Source organism: Mustela erminea, chromosome 12 (assembly GCF_009829155.1).
Source record: "Mustela erminea isolate mMusErm1 chromosome 12, mMusErm1.Pri, whole genome shotgun sequence".
In the NCBI taxonomy this organism is placed as follows: domain Eukaryota; kingdom Metazoa; phylum Chordata; class Mammalia; order Carnivora; family Mustelidae; genus Mustela; species Mustela erminea.
This window is the reverse complement of record NC_045625.1, coordinates 23558360-23580193: the sequence shown is the minus strand read 5'-3', so window position 1 is coordinate 23580193 and position 21834 is coordinate 23558360. Positions and strand designations below refer to the sequence as shown.

The window sequence follows — 21834 nt, the reverse complement described above, 5'->3', positions numbered from 1 at the left end:
AGCCCCCAGCTCCGCCCCCAGGCCTGTACTCGCTGTGTTCGCGTCAGCAAGATCCCGCGCCGCCAGAGGCAGGGCTGCTTTCTGCCACGACCGCAGAACTGAGAACTGAAAGGTGGCTAACGCAGTAACTGCACCTACCTTCTGTGACTTCTCAGCTACCATGAGGACCAAATCAAAGTTGTAGGTCCCAAGAGAATGATCATATAAGTCATTGACGTCTACCAGAAGCAGCAAATACTTCAGGGCTTCCTCGGCACTCACGGCGTCGGGAACAGGTGGAGCGCTGGCTGTCAGCATACAGGAAAACAAAACACAACAAAGCCATTTGGGGAAAAAAAGCCCACATTTCTAACAACATAACCAAAAAGACAAAGTAACTGATTTTCTTGACAGAATTGGATGTTACAGGACTTCTCCTTCTGTGCATTTTTATAGGCAGGTGCTGTGAAAAACAGACACAGGTCTTCAAATGGCAACCCACAAGCTCCGTACTAAATGTGTGATGCGGTGCTGACCATGGTCGGTGAGCTCCCCAGAAGCCGGGAAGCCTGGTGCCACACTGTGAACGGGACTCTTACCTTGAAGCTCGTGGACCTTCTGTAGCACAATCTCCAGCTCTGGGGTTGTTTTCTTTACGTGAGAGGTGAGTATGGACAGGCAGTACCTGAGGTGGGAAGTGAAGAACCCCAGAATGAGGATGAACGGCGGAGTCAGGACATCAGTACACCTCATGACTCAGCAGACCCCGGCTAGTGGGAGGCACCTACTTGTGGGGGTTTATGCTCTCCATGGCTGCTCTCAGAGCGTCACAGACAACGTCTACTTTTTTCCCATCGGGATCCTTGGACAGCTGGACAGTGCTGGCAACTGGCAGAGGATACATGGTCTTTGTAACATCTTCTTCCCTGAGAACAAGTTCTTAAGAGGTCACTACCTGAACACGTGTCCCAACTACCAAAGGACAGACATCTACCCAGGCAGGTGGAGGAGGGAATAAAAATGACTTTTGTCGAACAGTTTATCAAATTCACATAAGGTGAAAATGAAGAAACAAACTGAAAAAGGAAACATTTTTATACAAGACTCATACAGTGATGTTATAGATGTTTTATTCACATTAGCCCCGAACTGTGTACAGACAGGCGGCCCCCTCCAGGAAACAAATAAACAAACTGTAGCGTATCTGCACCAGGGCACACGACTGAGAGCTAAACATAAAGGAACTAGTGATACCAGTCAAAACATGGGTGAATCTCAAAGTGCTATGCTGAGAGAGCAGCCTAAATTACACAGAGTAAGAGTAAATACTATATTTACAAGAGTAAATACTATATGCTTCCACTTAAAAGTTCTTCAACAGGCAAAACTGATCTACAGTGAAAAACCCCCAGCAGTGGTTGCCTAGTGGGTGGAGACAGGACGGACTGACACGAGGTTTGGTGAACTTTCTGAGGTGAAGGAAATGTTCTCTATCTTCAAGGACATCTGGGTTACATGGAAGTACACACTGGTCAGAACTCACTGAACACTGCATTTATGATTTATGCATTTTACCACACATGAATCTGACCCACAGAGAATGTACTCTAGTCAGTGTTCTACGAAGTGAAATACTGAGACATAAAATAGAGGGAAGGCTACAATTAACTTAAAATTTGCATTAAAAAAGATGAATAATGGATGGATAGATGGTACGTCGTGACAAAGCAAATACAGGAAAATATGAACTAGAGAGTCTAAATGGTGGTACAGGATGCTAACTGGACAACTTTTATGTTTAAAGAAAAATTTTTAAGGGACACCTGGGTGGCTCAGTGGGTTAAGCCTCTGCCTTCAGCTCAGGTCATGATCCCTGGAATCAAGCCCCACATCGGGCTCTCTGTTCAGTGGGGAGCCTGCTTCCTCCCCTCTCTCTCTCTGCCTGCCTCACTGCCTACTTGTTGTGATCTCTGTTTGTCAAATAAATAAATTAAAAAAAAAAATCTTAAAAAAAATTTTTTTTTAAATTGGAAAAAAATCATCTCAGAGAAACATACCATTTGATTTCATTTTTTTTTTTTTTAAAGATTTTAATTATTGGGGCGCCTGGGTGGCCTCTGCCTTCTGCTCAGGTCATGGTCTCAGGGTCTTGGGATCGAGCCCCACATTGGGCTCTCTGCTAAGCAGGGAGCCTACTTCCCCCTTTCTCTCTGCCTGCCTCTCTGCCTACTTGTGATCTCTCTCTCTCTCTGTCAAATAAATAAATAAAATCTTAAAAAAAAAAAAAGATTTTATTTATTTATTTGACAGAGAGACACACAGAAAGAGAGGGAACACAAGCAGCGGCGAGTGGGAGAGGGAGAAGCAGGACTCCTGCCGAGCGGGGAGCCTCATTCAGAGCTTGATCCCAGGACCCTGGGATCATGACCTGAGCCAAAGGCAAATGCTCAGTGACTGAGCCACCCGGGTGGCCCTGATTTCAACTTCATAAGAAAAACAGTCTTATATGTACACCAAAAAACAGTCAATTATAATTCTAAATGACATATTTTCAAGTCTTAGTTTTAAATAGGCTGATTTTAAAAAGAAGGGAAAAGGGCAAAAATCTATTACAGGAAGCATCTGAGAGGTACAGTGATTAAAAAAAATACCAAACACAAAGTTAAATTTTCTCCTCTAGCTATCTGTTTGATTTCCTAAACTAGATAAATTATGGATATGATTCATGAGTTATTCAAAATACTTACTTCAATTCTGTGAAAAACAAATTAATATGATTTACAGAGTCAATCTGTCTTACGAAGGTTTCCACATTCTCAAGAAACACCTACCCAACAACAAAAAAAAAGGATAAAAAATTTTAGTTCCAATCACACAGGATCGTCTTAGGTAAGCTAGAGTTAATATCAGACCTAGAAAGTTACCTTAGGGTTGTGGTCATGAATCAGATTGAGATTAATTCTTAGTTTCCTCATACATTCAAATGCTTCTTTAAACATAAGTCTTTGAAGAGATAGAGAGAATGGACAGAAAGGTCATTTTACAAAAACTAAACTCCCTAGATCCAACACCGTTAATATGATATAAACCAGTTGTAATTAGAATATAGTCCAAATGCCAAACAACTACTACTGGATTTCTACTTCCAAATCACAAAACGAAAAATCAGTTACCAGATTTGCTTGCCTTCGTTTAACAGACGGGACTTTTGCACCATGGCAGTCTGAGCACTATATCTCCACATACACACAACAGAAGATCCACCACAGAACTTAGGTTAAAGATCATTCTCATACAAAGTTTCCCCCAAATAAAGTAAAAATGGATCATTTCCTTCACAACAGTGGCTCAGGCATTCTTGGGTCACAGGCTCCTCTGTACATCTGCCAAAAGCCTTAGGCCTTCTGCCCAAATAAATCCACACAGACATAGTCTGGTGCAATTTCCCTGGATTCACAGAACATCTAAAACCCATATGGATCCCCTCAGGCTAGGAAACTGTATCTTATATGATGCATTTCATGATTCTTTCTACTAGGAATATTTATCAGATTATGTAACATACACATCAAGTGTAGGAGGAAAAAAAGCCTCTGAGAATCTGACTGAAGACATACATAATATAAGTCTTCCAGGCTTCTAAGTTTTAAAAACTTCAATAGAATACTTACTATCTTCACATGTAAGTCATAACAACAAGCAAACTAGTCATATACATGGTTCTTACTTGTCCAGCCACTTCCGAATCTGAGATAAAACCAGAGCTCGATGATGAACAACTTCTAAGTTTCCCCTTGGCATCTTAAATAAATCAGAACAATAATGTTTTTAATTAAATAGAAAAAATTTAAACACCCAGGATACACAACTTCACCTAACTCAACTCTTCATAATGAAGGGAACTACCACAATCCTGTAAGCACATGAGCACACTTTCAGCAGAATCTGGTTATGCACAGTATTTATTTTGACTTCCCAGAGAAGCTTCCCTTCTAGCCTCGCTGGGCACAGCCTGTATAAGCACTCCTTTGTATAAAACTAATGGAGAATCTAGCAAGGGATGGCTTATAATAAATTGTTACAGGGGCACCTGGGTGGCTCAGTGGGTTAAAGCCTCTGCCTTCGGCTCAGGTCATGATCCCAGCATTCCGGGATCGAGCCCTGCATCGGGCTTTCTGCTTAGCAGGGAGCCTGCTTCCTCCTCTCTCTCTCCCTGCCCCTCTGCCTACTTGTGATCTGTCAAATAAATAAATAGATAAATAAATAAATAAATAAATAGTTACAAATGATAAGAGGACCTAAAATACAATCTGCAAGAATTGTTTCATACTGACAGCCTAATGACGATCAGAAACACAGCCTGAAAAATCAGCTTACCTGTAATATAAGCTTTGTGTCCTGGGGCACGACAGTGACAATACGTGAACCCCTCTCCACCTTCCGCAGAGTCTCCCCTTTAGACAGATGGCTGCTGCTCAGACCTGCATGTAATGCTAAAGACAGTACTGGCTAAGCCGTAAGAATCACAGTCATGACAAGCCACTGTCCATTAACTGCGTTTGAAACTTTGACATTTGAAATATATGGTCCAAAATAGGAGAAAGCAGGAATGCCTTGGTGGTTCAGTCGGTTAAGGGTCTGCTTTCAGCTCAGGTCAGGATCCCAGGGTCCTAGCATCGACCCCTGGAACAGGTTACCTGCTCAGTGGGGAGTCTGCTTCTCCTCCTCCTTCTTCCCCCTCCCCTTTGCTTGTGCTCTCTCTCTCTCAAATAAAGAGAATCTTTAAAAAAGAAAGAACAAAACTAAAAACTTCAAAACAAACAAACAAACAAAAAAAACAAGCCCACAAAAACAAAATAGAAGAAAGCAATTCACCACCACACCCCTTTGCTCTCCCACTCAACCTTGAGACCGGTAGCCTTTCTGACAAACAATCTCAATCCTGGAGCCTGCCCTCTCTCACAGAGCCCTCATGCATATTCACACATGTAACGTCTCCACTGATTCAGGCAACCGGGAGGATGCAGTTTCTCTAGTTCTTAGTACTATCAGTTCACTGTGATCACATCAGTGAGAGAATCCCAGTTTCCAAGTTGGAAGCAAAGACAGGAAGTAGAGTTTTCTAGAATAAGAAACACACACACACACACACAGAGTGGGGAGGGGACACATGGAATTAAAGGTAAAACAGACAGTTTCCTATAAACCACAAAATGGAGTCTTTCAGACCTATAATGGAGGGTGGTCACAGTGAGCAAAGGAAGATCACAAAGTTGTTAGAGCCAGTTTGTATCTGCATGGTAACCCAGGTAAAATACTGCATTAGTTATATAATCCTGAAAAAGTTTTGTTTAATTTCACAATGCCTCAGGAATGCCTCAGGAAGGACCTCCTTCTCTGGAAGTTCTTTGCTGACTCATGCAGAATACTGAACTGATATGTGTTGAGATTAGGAACTAAGTACATGAATTCTAAAGGTTTTCTTTCTTTTTCTTTTTTTAGAAGATTTTATTCACTTGTGTGACAGAGAAAGAACACTAGCAGGGGGAGCAGGAGAGGGAGAAGCAGGCTCCCCTGAGCTGGGAACTGGATGCGGGTCTCCATCGGAGGACCCCGGGATCATGACCTGAGCTGAAGGCTGACACTTAACCGAGCCATCCAGGTGTCCCTAAAGGTTTTCTCACAGTCTAGAACTCTATGATAAAAAGCCAAAGTAAGTGATGAACTTTAAAGTCATCAAGATTTCAAAGCACAAAAAGATAACAGAAGAGGGACTATTTTCTACTATACACACTGAACACTTACCGTTAACTGAAGCATCTCTCAAGCAAAAACACTGGCAGGTATGGGAATGTGTTGTCAACAATAAGAATTCACCATACACTGCAAATGATGTGATATTTGAAGCAATCTACAAGAAGGCAAAGGGAAAAGTTAGCTTTGTTACTTGGAGTCAATACTGAAAAGAATCCTACATCAAACCAAGCCTTGTTACCTCTGTGTCATTGATGAAAAAGCGACACCTATCACTCAGACCAAGGACACATTCCTGCAAAGAAACAAAACCGAAATTACAAACAACTCTAACCAAACTAGTTAAACCTAACTTTTCTATCCCTTAATTCTATTGCCCTGTGGTTTCATATCTAAGTCCATGTCAAGACTGAAAAAAAGAGACACCCATCCTCATGGCTACCATCTTCTCAGCAGCCACCAAACCCCTCAACCCTCCTCTACCAGACCCTGTTCCTTTCCTTCATTCTCCTATCAGAGGGGATCGTCATATCTACACTGGTAGATTACAAATTCCAGAAGAGCAGGGATTAGTCAGCTGTTTTGTTCTACAACTGCTGTATCCTACCACCCACCACAATTATAGACATTCCAACATCTGATGAATGGCAAACTCCTGAATACTATTTTTGATATTACATTTCTGCTGTCCCCAAATGGTAAATAACACTAACTCTGATGATCTGTACAAGGGGGCTAAAAGTCTGCCAATCACATTCTCCTATCTCTTATAAGTTATTCCTTTTAGGAAAGGAATCAACTGGCCACTACATACATGTCAGACAATCTCTTAATTCCATTTCATAGATGAAAAAGCTGAGGTTCAGAAATTTCCCACTGTTGCCCTTAGAGGCAACAGTGCTCCCTTAGGAGCCCCAGATCTACCTCCAAAGCCCATATTCTTTTATAATGCCGGCAGTCCCTGGACCACTGCTCTAAGTGGTCGTTTTCTGCCCTGTGTTCACTTGCCTCTCCTCCAATCATGGCCAATTCAGTCTGTGTGCATGGATAAGGAAACTGAACAGGAAATCCACCGGGGTTCTTCCATGGCTCCACAGCCAGAGAGGGTGACTCTGCAGGATTGGCAGATGAAGTTTACACAAAGCTGGTATGCTCACTATGAAACTGTTACATCAATACTTGCTGAAACACTTAACATGCAATTTGGATCACTTTCCAAATATATTTTGGAAACTCATTAGAACACTCTGGTCCATTACAGAATACACCTCCAATTCTACACTACAGCTTAGGGTTTTCCAGGACAGTTAAAAGACCTAACCATCAACGTAGCCCTGATAAGAAACTCACAAGTACACATTCTCAAGAATTAAACATTTATGTAAATCATAAACACGCTTTCCTAACATTCTGATACTCACCCCAAAAGTACTTAAGTATCTGGCCACCAGCCAGCTGCAATGCTACTGACTTGGTCTTGGAATTGCAACACAGACTGATGATGATTCCATCCACTGTCACAGATGAACTGATGAAAGCAAAAAAATAAAAAATTTTTTAAAAAAAGCAGGAATCAGAGTGTGAACAGACCACTTTTCTCAAAAGTAATAGTATCCACTGATTTTGCAGAAACAGGAAAAGAAATAAACAATTTCCCTTTGGCCTGCACTGCCTATTTCAATACAAGATAGATAGAATACATACACACAAATGCACGCATATACACATTGATAGATAGATACTGCCAGCAGAAGGCCAAAGTAATGACCTGTCACACAATGCCAAGACCTGTTTTCCACAATGCCAAGAAGCTAGATGTCTCTGCTGTGAGGCCATCACTCCCATGCCAGCAGCAACTTAATATAACTTATGACAACCTACTGCCTTCATTAGCTATGCATGGTATCATTTCTGTCTCCTTAAAATGTATACTGCGGTAAATAAAGCTGTAAGTCTATAGGAAAATGAGCATACTCAGTATCTCTTATTGCTATCATATTCATTCACGGAAACTGGTGGGTCTTCATTAATCAGAAGAGGAGAATCTGTTCCTGTCATATTTTTTCCTGTGTCAATGAACAGAGAGCAGACATGTTTAATAGACGTGGAAGAAGTAGCAATAAAAGCAAATGTTGCCAATCTTAACATTTATTCAAAGAATTTTTAGCCAATATACAAAAAAACTCAAAATGTCTCAAATTTCGTGAGGATAAATGATCTGAAAATAGGTTAAGAGGACAGACTCCAGAGCCAAACGGCTGGGACTGGATCGAGGCTCTACCTACATGATGTCAGGCCAGTTACTGAACTGCTCTGTGCCTCAGTGGTTTCAGCTATAAAACAAGGACGTTAATAATACACACTTCCAAGAGGTAGCATGAGAAAGAAGTGAGTTACCACAGCAAAAGCACTGAAGAGTTTCTTTTACAAAACTTAAGCTAGAATAAATATAAGGCATTTAAAGCTATAAGCTCAAACGAGGGACTTTATAGTCCCTAAAGATATTAATATTTTATAAGAACAAAATACTTTTTTTGAGAAACAAAAGTCAAAGTAGCAGAAATATATATATAAATATATATATACATATATATATATATTTTTTAATATTTTATTTATTTATCTGACAGACAGAGATCACAAGCAAGCAGAGAGGCAGTCGCAGAGAGTGGGGGAGGGGAAACAGGCTCCCTGCTGAGCAGGAAGACTGATGCGGGGCTCGATCCCAGGACCCTGAGACCATGACCTGAGCCGAAGGCAGAGGCCCCAACCCACTGAGCCACCCAGGCATCCGAGCAGAAATATATTTTAAGTAACTTCTCATTTTCTTTACAGCAAATGAAATGATCTAGTTTTTTTCTACAAACTGATGATAAAGAATTTCAAATTTGGAGAAGCAGAAATGTGTACAACTTAGGTATTTCTATTATAAATTGCTCTACCTTTTATTATTTTTTAATTAAGCTTTTATTTTAATTCTAGTGTAGGTAACAGTGTTGCCTTACTTTCAGGTGTATAACAGAGCGATTCAACACTTCCAGACATCTGCCAGGGCTCATCACAGTAAGTGCACTCCTTAATCCCCATCACCTGTGTCACCCATCCCTTCCACCCCATCCGCTCTGTTTTTTAAATTTTTAAAATTTTTATTTTTTCAAGACTTTATTCTTTTGACAGAAAGAGATACAGTGAGAGAGAAAACACAAGCATGGGGAATTGGAGAGGGAGAAGCAGGCTTCCCCCAGAGGAGGGAGCCCAACGTGGGGCTCGATCCCAGGACCGAAGGCAGACGCCCAATGACTGAGGCCCCCCCGGCTGCTCCCAATCTGCTTTTTTAAATTAAGCTCCTGGTTATCGGAGTTGTTGCATATAGCTAAAAAAATTTTCTGTACCCGTCCGGATATTCACAAAAAGCTTTGTAAAAACAGGAAGTACTATGTGTCAAAGAATAGGACTTAACGAATACACTAGAATATGTTTTATGTACACAATGAAGAAACGTTCCTAAATTTTGCAGCAAGGGTTTTCATGGAAAACTGAAATCTAACTAGAAAACCCTTAATTACAAATGAGTGTGAAGATTAATATCAGCTTGTTTCAAGAGCTAAGTTTTGACAGGGGAAGCATGAGGATTCTTGGAGATGTCCACGCCGTGCCACCTACCTCACAATGAGGCTTGCGTTACATGAAACAGCCTCACTCGTTACCTGAAACCTGTGACAAACATGCAGTGTGAAACCGAGGACCAGGGAGCAATAAATTTTAGCAAAGAGAAAGAGAGATGACTTTCTAGCAGTACATGTAGTCAAGCGCCCGAGAGAACACAGAGAAGCCAGAAGCAGCATTCAGAAGTCACCATACCCACTGCAGTGCATGCACACAGACCTTATCATTGATCTTAGTAACTAACCAGGGTAACCACAGTGGCTAATTCTCTTGGGCTAACAGTTACCTGCTGGAGTGTAGTATATGCTGAATTAAAAATTTTAACACATCTTATAAATGTTTCGACCCATTTATTGGTATCTGTCCTGTGGTCCAGCACCCCTGGGTGCATTTTCAGGTTTGTATTGTGACATGACTCAAAACTAAACTTAACCGTCTTGCTAAGTGTGTTTAACAAGGAAGCAGTTGCCCTCAACCTTGTTTGCTAGAAGTCAAAAGAGTCCTCCACCCAGCAAAGACAAAAGCGTAACCGCACCGAATGCAGGAGCACACGGAATGCAGGAGCACACGGAATGCAGGGAAGTGTCGCGATACCTGATACTGAGCTGTCCGTGGTCGTCATCCATCTCGGAAGGGGCCACAGTCAGATGGTGAATGACAGACTGTACGCCGGACGGACTGTGGCTTACAGCCAGGAAAACGTCTTCTTGAATCCAGGTGAGAAGGCTGAGCTTCAGAGGGTTTCCTTCTTGATCTTCACCATTCTCAAACTGAATTCTGTTTTAAATATTGAAGAATATCTAAATGAATTAAGAGATAATATGAATAAAGCTCTAATATCACTGAGATTTTCCTAAACGATTTTTAGATTTAGATTTTCCTAAAATGATTTTCCTAAACGAAGAATGAACCACCGTGTACAGAGTCAATTCCTAATTATCTAGAGGGACAAAACCTGCAGTAATGCCAGAATGTTTTTCTTTTTTTTTTTAAATTTATTTATTTGACAGACAGAGATCACAAGTAGACAGAGAGGCAGGCAGAGAGAGAGGAGGGAAGCAGGCTCCCCGCTGAGCAGAGAGCCCAATGTGGGGCTCGATCCCAGGACCCTGGGATCATGACCTGAGCCGAAGGCAGAGGGTTTAACCTGCTGAGCCACCCAGGTGCCCCCAGAATGTTTTTCTATTTATTTTCGTTTCCTATGTTCTGAGATCTTCAGGTTTGAAGAGAACACCTCAAGAAACTGACTACACAAGAAAATCACTTGCCCCAGGCCTTACATAACAAACCCCAGAGGTTTTCCACTGTCGCCACTTACAAGCATTCAAACCAGACTCCAGCAGATGTGTGGGTCTCAGCAGAGTGGGTTATTTTTAAGCATCTCATGTCATAATGACTAATTAGCTTCAGAAACGGATCTCTGGCCTCTAATACCTGCCTCCTGTAGCATTAATATCTCAGGGGACAGCAGATTTTTGCCAACTCAGGGGAACCTCTAATGTCTACTTCTCCAGCCTTTAAGCCTAAGTGACAAATCCTCAGCATGCACTAAAGAAGCTGGGTCACTAACCTGATCTTCCTACTCAACCAGCTCTCCCTGGTCTGTCCCTCCACTGCGTTCCTCCCCACATAGGGGCATTCCCATCTCTGGTTCCCTCCATCATGGCCAGTGCTCCCAGGGCATTTCTGCCAGTCCTAAACTCATCTTTTCTTCAAAGATCAAGATAAGTATTCATGTCCTTCACGAAATCTCCTAAATGACCAGGAACTATCCTCTCAATTTTTTAAAAATCAAATTATATTCTAAATTGCCTTACACTTCCTAGTTTGCCTTAAGTCTGTCCTCTAGTGGGTTCAGTTCTGTGGAATGAAATAACCCACATAAATGTTCTTTGAAAACGACTAAGCATTATACAGACAGCCCCCAAATCACAGGTTGAAAATTTATACACATTCATTACCTATACTGCATATATTTAAGAAACATATTACTTATGAAATTCAGTTAGTTTATTGTCCCTATTAATTTATAAATAAATTAATTTATTTACAGTGATTACAAACATAGGCTTATCAAGTAGAATTAAGTCTTGGATTCTCACAGAAGTTGTATTATAATTGACAATTAGCTTCAGGGTCATTTTACAATACTTACAGTGCACCGGAGGTACTCATTTATACCTAACCATTTATAATACTGTTTTAATGAGAAAATGCAGTCTGATTTCCAACCTGGGAAACTCAACATGCAGCAACCCAAAGTTCTGGAGTGTGGGATGGGACAAAGACCGCATTCGGTCAACCTTACGTGAACAACGCAGACCCCCTCATGTACATAAGTCAATGCGGCTTGTTACCATCCTCATCTCCGCCTTTCCCACACAGAGAACCAAGGGCTACTGGAGGAAATGGGTTCTAAGCCAGCTACCATCTTGGCTCCATTGCCACCCATCAGCACGTGGCATTCAGATCTATAGATAACTGACTTCCCCATCTACAGATAACTGACTTCCCCAGCTGACTCAAACACCAGGGCCCAGGCATTGTATCTACTTCTTGTTCCACTCAGCAACAGGTGTGGAATAGTAACAGCTACTCCCAGAGGTCCAAATTAATTGCAAACAACCTACTTGTATCTCTTTTCCAGATGAGGTGTTCTAAGAGAAACTTTAAATCCATTTCCACCCACAGCTCCCAGCTTCACTGTAGAATCCACACTTGGACTATCACCTAAAACACAAGAACAGTTACTATCACAGTAAACTACACACATTTTCCCTGATGCTAAAAGTATTGAATTCTGCATTTAATGGGTTCTAGAAGGTAATCCACTTTAGATATAGAGAGATCAGAAACAACCACATCACAACCTCTTTCTTAAATCTCTGTCTGCCTTTCAGACTGAAAATTCAGGACCATTTGAAAACAAGGCTGTCAGTATCACATGCCAGTATAATTTACAACATAATCATAGAACTCAAAATAAAAACACCTTTCCGCTTCTCCTGGACATCAGGAAAGCAACTAGCAACTGACAGAAATGGGATGGTGGAAGGACAACTGGATTAAAAGCTACAACACGTAAGCCGAGATCCTCGTCCGTTCTTGTTCGAGCCAAGTGCAAACACCCTGGCATTCTCTTCCCTCCTCTATGGAACAGAAAAACACCAGCTCTGATACTGCTCCTAGGAAGGCTGTGAGATCAACTAGAAATATGTGCAAAGGCAATGAGAACCGTAAACCATGTTAAAGACACATAAGATACTATGCTACTTCCAGGGTGAATGTTATTCTTAAATCATTGACTCTTTAAGTTCAACAAACAAAAGGAAGTGCTCTTATAAACCAGAGTGGGGTTAGACTCCGCCACCCACCAAAAATCCCACAAGTCAATTATATATCAATTATATATCAATATCAATTATATATCAATCAATTATATACCTCCATATATATTATCATAATAATGATATTAATTACAAACGTCAAAGTTTTTAGAAACACTGGAGCTAAGGCAACACCACACTGTAATTTGATTTTGTGCAAGAGGGACTTGGCTCAGAACGTCTTAGTAACAATTTTTGAACATACCACATTTATAAACAGAAATCTGGTTACTGGCGTCCAGGATTGCAAGGTCGTTACTCTTCTGGGGGTGTGCAGAGAACACGACCTGATTCACAGGGTGTGGGAGCAGCAGTTGGTAGGTGCACATGGGAGGTGGAACCACACTCTGTCGGAAGACTGTCACCAATACCCTGTCTGTGTATGAGAGGAGAGATTAGATACATGGATGTTTAATTTGTAAAATGGAGCATGTGACAGCACAGTACCACTAAGAATGGGGGTAGAAAACATACAGCAATTCCTAAAAATCTTTGCTTTTTTTTTTTTTTTAATATAAATAAGCTTAAACACAATATACAGGGAAAATTATGTATCAGGGCTCTGTATCTGACTACTGTCACCTCCAGTCCAGTTGGACTCCTCTGGAGTTGGAGTCCAACTCTTATGAAAAAGGGCAAGAAGGCCAGGGTTTCAGCTTGAAACTGAGGCCAGAAACCAAGCCAGACTGAACCAAGGGTACGATTCTCTTGAAAATCGTTAGACGACTCCCTATGTATGTTTTTAGTAATAAGACATATCTGATTAAACCCTCTGGACAAAACACAGAATTATAAAATCTATATTAGGACTACTACACAGAACACAGAACAAAATTAGCACACCCAGGCACATTACAATCTTATGTTAGCAGCAGTAAGTAAACTGTCTTTTCAGGTGAAATTGCCCCAATTTCCTCCCCCTCATCAAACAAAATCCTCACACTAGACAGTTGTCTGTGACTTGAACATACTGTACAGATTATATAATTAATAAGTATTATGTCAAAAAGCAACCCAAATCGGGGGGTGCAAGGGTCCATGTAAATTCGTGTCAGGGCACAAAGGTAAGGCCAGCACGCCCAATGTCACAGGACCACTGCTGTCTTTCTCCACACCTGGGGTCAAATTTTCAATGTCTTCAAAGAGCAGACAAGTAAATTCGTGAAGACTACAGATGTAAAGGGGGTGGGCAGCAGCAGGGGTGACGAAGGACTATGGTTCTCAGAAGAGTACATGCCCCCACTAAGGGCATCCCTATTCAATCAAAACAAAACACGAAGTAAAAATAAACCAAACCACCAAAGCACCACACACATCAAAATTCCCCAATTTTAGTCAAACCACCACATCTGCAGGCACAGGCTCATGGACACACTTCCCAGCTCCTTACTTCCATCAATGACAGCGACATTTGCCATATCACTGGAACTGTCTCCCGAGCTCCGGTCAGTCGTCCAGTGCCAGTCGTAGCAGAGGTAATGCCAGCCCTGACACAGAACATGCAGCCGGGACGGGGTCACCGGGTCCCACATCAGAGACACGAGCTTGCTCTTCCCGCAGGTGCTGAAGGGCAGACTCTGCTTGAGATACCAGTGATAGTTCCCCACAGTCCAGAGCTGCACTGCAATGGGAAACGCAAGGACGGCCATCAGATGTAAGACAACCAGACTTCCCATCACCTCCCGGACAGGGGATGGGGGATATTGTTTCTTTTTCAAATGACCCCTCCTGCTCAGCATCTTCATCCAAATAATACTGTCAATAATAATAGTCAAGAAGTAGTTTTCCATGGGGATGTACGAAGGCCAGAAGCACGTATGTTCAGGTTACCTCTACTTTCAAACTTTAGGATCACGAGGACAGAAAGTTACTACGATGACAGTGCTTTAGTGAGTTGTTTTTTCATACAGATTTATACAGAAGAAAATCAGGCAATTAGATTAAAAGTATTAAAACACTCAATCTGAGAGCTCGAGATTACTATCACTCTGCTGTACTAGGCTAATTCTTTTCCCCCAGGTGCTTTCCCTACAGTTATGCCCCAGGTGATGTGTTATTAAGCATGACTCAGCTCTCAGAGAATAATCACTACTTATCCTTTATCAGCAGTCGTCCCTTCCAACATCTTTTAAAAGAGTAAGACCTAATGCTGGGGTAGGGAGGAGATGGGAGAGATATTGGTCAAAGAGCACAAACTCTTGAGTTCAAGTTCCGGGGAGCTGATGAGCAGCACGCTGACTACAGGTAACAGCCTGTACGGTACACCTGAAAGCTGCTGTGAGACTACGTCTTAAATATTCTCACCATGTTAACCAAACTGGGAATTACGTGAAGTGAAGGATGTTAACCAACTTCACTGTGGTAAACACGTCACAACATATACATGTATCACATCGTCCCAGTGTGCATCTTAAGCTTACACAGTACTGGGGCTCAATAAAGCTGGGGGGAAAAGACCTAATCATGTCGAAACCAATCTTTAAACACTTCTACCAAGCTGTAAGTTGTTAAGTTAGACCACATACTCCTGTTCTGTGAGGACAAAGGGGCTGTTCCTATGCCACACTTTTATCCCGAACATACCACAGTACCAGCCCCTGCCACCCGGCCTAATCAGTGGTCCGCAACTCTGGCTGCATGTTATCACTAACTTGGGAGCTTTTTTATTTTTTTAATTAAGCACTGACGAATAGTCCCCATTCTAACACACTGAATCCAACTCTGAGATGAGGCCTGGATGGCATTTTCTTCCTAAAGGTACAGCCAGCATTGAGAAGGGCTGTGCCATGAATGAATAAACAAATCACTTCTAGACAACATTTCAGTTCTAATGACTAAAAAGTTTGAAAGCCGCTTAAAGAATAAGCAACTAAAAAGATTTATGAACAAAAATATTCAGTGTGTTGCTGTTGACAGGAAAAATTACAAAACTTCAAGTGCCTAACAGCATGAGATTTAATAAGATGTGGCACAAATGAGTATTACAGCAATTTAAAGTGATGCCCATGGGTACTTGAAATGGAAACGTTTGTGACATTATAAATCTACATGTATCGTATACATAACTAAGATTAGAGCTATATTGTTTCATACACATAAAATCTGGAAGACAAGAAAATTTTAATAGTGCTCATTACTGAGCAATAGAATTATGGAGAAACTTGTTTCTTCTCATCCTTATTTTCTGATACTTTCATATACTACACAGACACTGAAAAATACTTATCTACAATCTGATCTACAATAAAAAGGTAGAGAGACGGTTCTTTCTTGTAGCTAATGCCATTTCTCTTTCACTGCTACAGCTTTTCCAGCACTTCACCTTCCTGCAGCAACACCATCCATGCAGAGGAAGCACTGATGGCTTGTGACAGTTGGTTTCATTTGTCGACTTGGCTAAGCTATGATGCCCAGCTATTTAAACAAACACTAGTCAAGATAGTGCTGGAAGGTTATTTGGTAGATGTGATTACCTTTCACAATCAACTTTAAACACAAAAGAGTATCCCTCAGAACGTGGGTCTCATAGAGACCCTTAAGAGCAAAAACTGAGGTTTCCCAGAAAAGGAATTCCTTAAGACTGTATCACAGAACCTGCCTGAGCTCCAGACCATAGGTCAGTCCTTACAAACTTAAGACTCAAGACGGCAACATCAACTCTTCACTGAATTTCCAACCTGCCAGCCTGCCCTGAGTCTATTTGTCTAGAGAATCCTGACTGATACGTGACTAAGATCGATAAATAATCAAAACTAAACGACTCCCTCATTTCCACCTATCTATCCCCTCAGTAACCTCTGATTCTACTACAGGACAAAGGGCAAGGGAGAAAAGCAACTCCACAGCCTACTACTTTCAACCACATTTTATGCAGTGCAAGGCTCAGATACTAGCGCTGTCTCACCATAGGTTTGTAGCGTGCACTTTTCTTCCCTCTGAAGGTCTTCCAGCCAAACTGCGAGCACAGTGGAATCTGCATTCCAGAGCAGGCCATTTACCTAGTAGGAAAAAAAAGACGTGTCACTGGCTTTTAACTATGTATATATTTCAAAATCCTTATCAGAGCTGAATTCCCTGCTCTCACAAGCCAAATAATCCTACTACTTGAGCTGATGCCAGACTATAAATTATGAATTTAATAAAGCAAATCTAGGTAATATGTCATTATGTGTAGGAGATGTTAAAAAAATGCATTATTCTTAAAAATTTAAGACTTAGCCAAATGCAAGTTGACATTTTTAGACAGCAAGTTGGCATTTTTAGACATTTTTAGAAATCTGAACATGAACTAGGAATTAATAGTAAGGAATTATTACTAATCTTGTAAGGTGTGATAATGGACCTACCTGCTAGAAATGAATATTAAAGATACAATTTCTAAAATTAAAACTCCAGGAAATAAAAACGTGTGCGTTTAGGTTAGAAAGCAGTGACTGCGTGAAAATGCTACAAAACGTTGGCATCTTTTGAAAGTGAGTACAAAGGACATGGGTGTTCATTAAATTCTTCTCTCAACTTTAACTTCAATTTTTAATTTACTTGCAACATAATTTTAGATATTTATTTTTATATAATTAAAGCTCACCATTTGGTGTTTCTGTGACCCTAATGGGACACAAGTCATTTAAGGTTTAAATGTTATAATGAAAAGTACCTACCACTGGAAGCACCATGCTTTTGTTCAAATATGAGATTTTCTATTTCTATCTGTGTTTTACCTAGGGTACAAAAGAATGCCATTTCTTCTTTGTCAAAGGTCCTTAAAAAAAAAACTCTCTTTCAAAAAAGATTCAATTAGAAGAAACCACTATTTTTATCGCTGTCTACTCTGGAGCTCCTCTTTACACATCCATTCAGATAAAAGCCTCTATAGCTGTGGGAAGTCCTCTCAATTTGAAACAACTCAGGCACTTACCTTAACCTCATCTTTGAGGAAAGGAAGCGTAAAATGTCCATGAAGAAGGCCATTTTTCTCAAAGAACACAATATCCTGCTGATTGGGTTTCTCTTGGGTAGATGCAATCAAACTACCTGAGGGCCTTAAAGCAAACCCCGAGCGTTAGGACATCTGAAAGCACAGCCCGCGGGGTAAGAGCAAGAGGAAAGTCAGAGAAATGATTTTTCCAACAAAAAATTTCCACCCAAGGAAAGTTTAAACTGCACGTCTCTTGCCAAGCACTTCAGCCTGCCCAGAGGAGAGATGCCTCTTCCGAATCTGCACAAAGGTTCCATTTACCCACAAAGACTTACAAATTTAGACTGCACCAGTGTGACTTCTAAAAAGGAAAACAATAAATTTCTAAAACTACTCCAAATATAATGTCTTACAAAAACATAATGTAGCTCTCCTTCAAGCCTATGACTTCAGCGACTATTCCAGGCTCAGGTGCTTCGTAAGAATTCTCAATCGACTTAAAATATCCCAATCACCTCATCTTGTTCATATTTGTCTCTACAGTTTTAATTTAAATCCCTCTCTTTGCTCCATCATTCAATCGTCATTCAAACACTGGTAGGAAACGTGACATCTAAAACCCAGAGACCTAGGGGTTTGGCATGTAACAGATGCTACTAAAAAGGAAACATTTCTTCGGACTTTACTCAGGGCAGCTGCAGAGACCGAACAGGAGGTAAACTGAGCCTGAATCCAGCCTGCATTTTCCTCGGCAAGCAGAACCCTCCAGTGAAAGAGCTTGTGGGCTGTGCAGAGAAGAGAGCCCTTTTCCCAGTTTTCACCAGAGCTCCACTGCCCCATAGAGCTTTGTAGACTATGACTTCCCTTCTAAGCACCACTCTCTGCGATACACAGTGGCTTCATACAGGCCTGCCCTATAAGTTGTCAAACGTGCGGGCCTTGGAATGACATCTGTGAAGAAGCTCTGAATCCATTACTCAAATTGAATTCAAAATGAAGAAAAATGAAAACGAAAAAGATATGGGCTTATGGACAAATGAGAAGTTAATATCCTTCTGAGTTACTTTAACACCTGTACTCAACAGGTACCACTATCCCTACCAGTAGTTCCAAGATCCTCTCAGAGGAAGAAGTTAACAAAGTTTCTTCTCCAACTCACTTCCAAGCCAGAGCTGGTCCCAGTCCTGCCACAGGCTCACTGGTCGACTGCAAAGCAAATTCTCGGTTCCAAACTCTGACCTTCCGAGCTCCTGGGCAGCAGGCAGGGTCAAAATAAACAAACTTAGAATGTTGTCAAGTCAGAACTATTCAAACATCTCATTAATGAAAACCACCAAGTAGATTAATCTGGTTAAGAATTTAACCCAACAGGTAGGAGGCTGGACCAGATGACTTCAAAGGATTCTTCTAGTTCTTAGCTCTAAATGCATTTAATATCTAAAGCAGCACCTTATATGTATAATTTTAGAAAGCAAAAGGAAGAGGGGCGCCTGGGTGGCTCAGTGGGTTGGGGCCTCTGCCTTTGGCTTGGGTCATGCTCCCAAGGTCCTGGGATCAAGCTCCCGTGGGGCTCCCTGCTCAGCGGGGAGCCTGCTTCACCCCCCTCAACACCTGCCTACTTATAATCTCTGTCAAATAAATAAATAAAATCTTTAGAGAAAAAAAAAAAAGAAAGTGAAAGGAAAAATCCTTCTTGAACTTCATTAATTTTTTTTTTCTTTAACTGCAATTTATTTCCATACCTGTCTCTGGGCAAACAACACTCACAGCAAAAAACTGGCCGTCACCACGCCACGTCACTTGTGGTCTATGGTCATCCCAGGGCAAAGCCGACTCGTACTAAAGAGGTGAAGGAGCACAAATGTTACTGGAGGACTTAAATGGCCCAGAATCAAACAAGCCCCAGGCTATTAAAGTTACATCTTTTACATGAGGTTTCAGCTATCTAGAAAACCAACTTCACAGAATCCTCAAGAAGCCTTCTAGAAGGTCTCTTAGGCCCAGAAATCATCAAGAAAAGAGAACAAAACAAAATCTGTCTTTAGGCATAAAAAAAAAAAAAAAAAGTGGCCTCCAAGCACAGCAAACATAGGAAAAGAGCTACACATCTGGATATTAAATAAAATGAGCTCAGGAATCTGCCAGGTATCTAGGATAAGGAAATAAAATGCTTCATTTATCTAAATCTAAGAGGGTAGACTTCTGGTTCTTTGATGACTGTGTAAGCTTCACAATAGTACAGAGACGAGTTAAGAAGATGAGAGGAAGGCAGGCAGGGAAAACCTGAGGCAGTAAAACCAGTAGCAATGGGCGAAAACACAGAAGAACTCTACGTTCCACAGTATGGAAAGAAGAATGGTCTCAATCCTGCATCTCAATCCTGAAGGCCTGGAAGGGAGAGACTCCCCATTCCAGTAACAGGGTGCAGCAGAATGGTACCAGTGCCACACTCTACACAGGAGGGAGTACACAGGCCATCTAATAAGACCTAATCTCAATGACATTGCCCTACGGCGGAGAACACAAACTCCTCTAGCGAAGGGTTAAGAGATGACAGATGAGAACTCATTATGGATGGACAATGTAAATGACAGGCAGTGTATTACTGATCCACCTGTCCCATGGAGCTCATGGAAACGTCTACATGTAACATAAATGATATGCTTCCATTTGCTCAGCCCAAATCTTGGGATCATTCTCAATTCTTCTCTCTCACCCCACATTTAACCCATTATCACTAACTCCTATAGCTCTACCTTCAAAAGGTATTCATAAAAAAGGAAAACAAAGAATTTCATCCAAAGGGAAAAAAAGTCATACAAAGTATCTAATATATATATGTAGGAAAAAAGTGTGAAAACACCCATGTAAATGATCAACAGCGAATGAAAGGCAGCAGCTCTTTCTGGAAAGGAAAGAAAGAGTAAGAGGAAAGGATACACCAAATGTTTCATTTCTATCTGTGATGATATATTTTTTAAACTGAGTATTGGTTATAATTATTCTCTATATGGAGAAGAAATTACAAAGCAACTTGGCAAGAAAAAAGGTCTTTTTAGAATGACTCTTTCCCTGAGGGCTCAAAACGGTTTCAGTTTTACTAAGGCACAAGAGCTCTGTCCATTATCAGCCTATAAGAGGACACCCAGAGTTTCTGGTGGATAGCAAAACTTCTCTATTTGTTCCAGTCAAGGCTCTGTATCCATAGAACCAATCTTACCATTTGCACCTGAAAGGCCGCTTGCCGGCCTTCCGATCCGTGGAACTGGGTCTCCTTCCTGCCCCATCCAACAGTGATAAACCTGCCTACGGAACAATGGACAGAGAAGACAACCAATAAGTTAAATGAAAAAAAGCAGTTTCACTGCTATTCTTTATTAAGTTAGTCACTGGAAATTATTTGAGTCCTCTCGGACCTCTCAATACATTGACCAGCACTCAATATTTGAAAAACCAATATTCCATATTATACACAGCAATGATTTTTGAAGAATTTGAAATGGTCTTATTTGGGAAAGCACTTTACTGCCATCTTATATATTCTGAATTCCCTTGATAACAGTCAACAATTCCCACTATGCAAGTAAAAAGAACAAAAATGAAGAATTTACAAGACACGTCCATAGATAAGAACATTAAACTCAAGACGAGAGTTGGGAATAAAATTCTGATTATAAGCATTCAATCAACTAAATGTATCCCATCTCCCTATCGGTGGTGGAAGGAACTTTAGATTACAGAGTTCACTCCTCACACAGACACAGACTGTGGAAGTGGCCAAAATTAGAACACAGGTTATTTGCCTTCTAGCCTGAGGTTCTCTTTAAATCGTAGTCTTTCTCTTGCATAAAATATGAAATCAGAGATGCTAAAATAAAGCAGCCCCCTGTTCCTGGAGGAGGATCAGGCATCTACTGGCAACAGGTACTACCAAGATGTCTCTAAAAGCATCAGCCAGATCCCAAACCCAATACTTCCCTCCTGTCACTGCTTCTGATGAAGCAGGGCTATTTTTATAGTTTCTATATATTATGGGTCAGCATGACATTTCCTGTCTGCTTTGCATGGGCACATGTGAGTACTATAATACCTCAAAGTGTACCTTGAAACTGTCTATGAGCAGCAATACTTACC

General features: G+C 41.1%; 1 protein-coding gene across 3 annotated transcripts in view; it reads right to left on the bottom strand.

The window, feature by feature from the left end:
• Positions 1-21834, bottom strand: part of ELP1 (elongator complex protein 1) — a 60473-nt gene that overhangs the window by 28206 nt on the left and 10433 nt on the right. For all 3 annotated transcript variants that reach the window (XM_032307536.1, XM_032307534.1, XM_032307535.1), the window contains 20 exons: positions 20921-21006; positions 19443-19539; positions 18860-18950; positions 17701-17824; positions 16690-16783; positions 14176-14406; positions 12991-13161; positions 12030-12129; positions 9994-10176; positions 7155-7261; positions 6742-6845; positions 5975-6028; positions 5785-5890; positions 4357-4472; positions 3707-3780; positions 2904-2982; positions 2727-2806; positions 768-905; positions 579-664; positions 139-287 (listed from right to left, as the gene is read on the bottom strand). In XM_032307536.1, the coding sequence (XP_032163427.1) occupies positions 139-287; positions 579-664; positions 768-905; positions 2727-2806; positions 2904-2982; positions 3707-3780; positions 4357-4472; positions 5785-5890; positions 5975-6028; positions 6742-6845; positions 7155-7261; positions 9994-10176; positions 12030-12129; positions 12991-13161; positions 14176-14406; positions 16690-16783; positions 17701-17824; positions 18860-18950; positions 19443-19539; positions 20921-21006 (2270 nt within the window). The remainder of the gene's footprint in view (positions 1-138; positions 288-578; positions 665-767; positions 906-2726; positions 2807-2903; positions 2983-3706; positions 3781-4356; positions 4473-5784; positions 5891-5974; positions 6029-6741; positions 6846-7154; positions 7262-9993; positions 10177-12029; positions 12130-12990; positions 13162-14175; positions 14407-16689; positions 16784-17700; positions 17825-18859; positions 18951-19442; positions 19540-20920; positions 21007-21834) is intronic.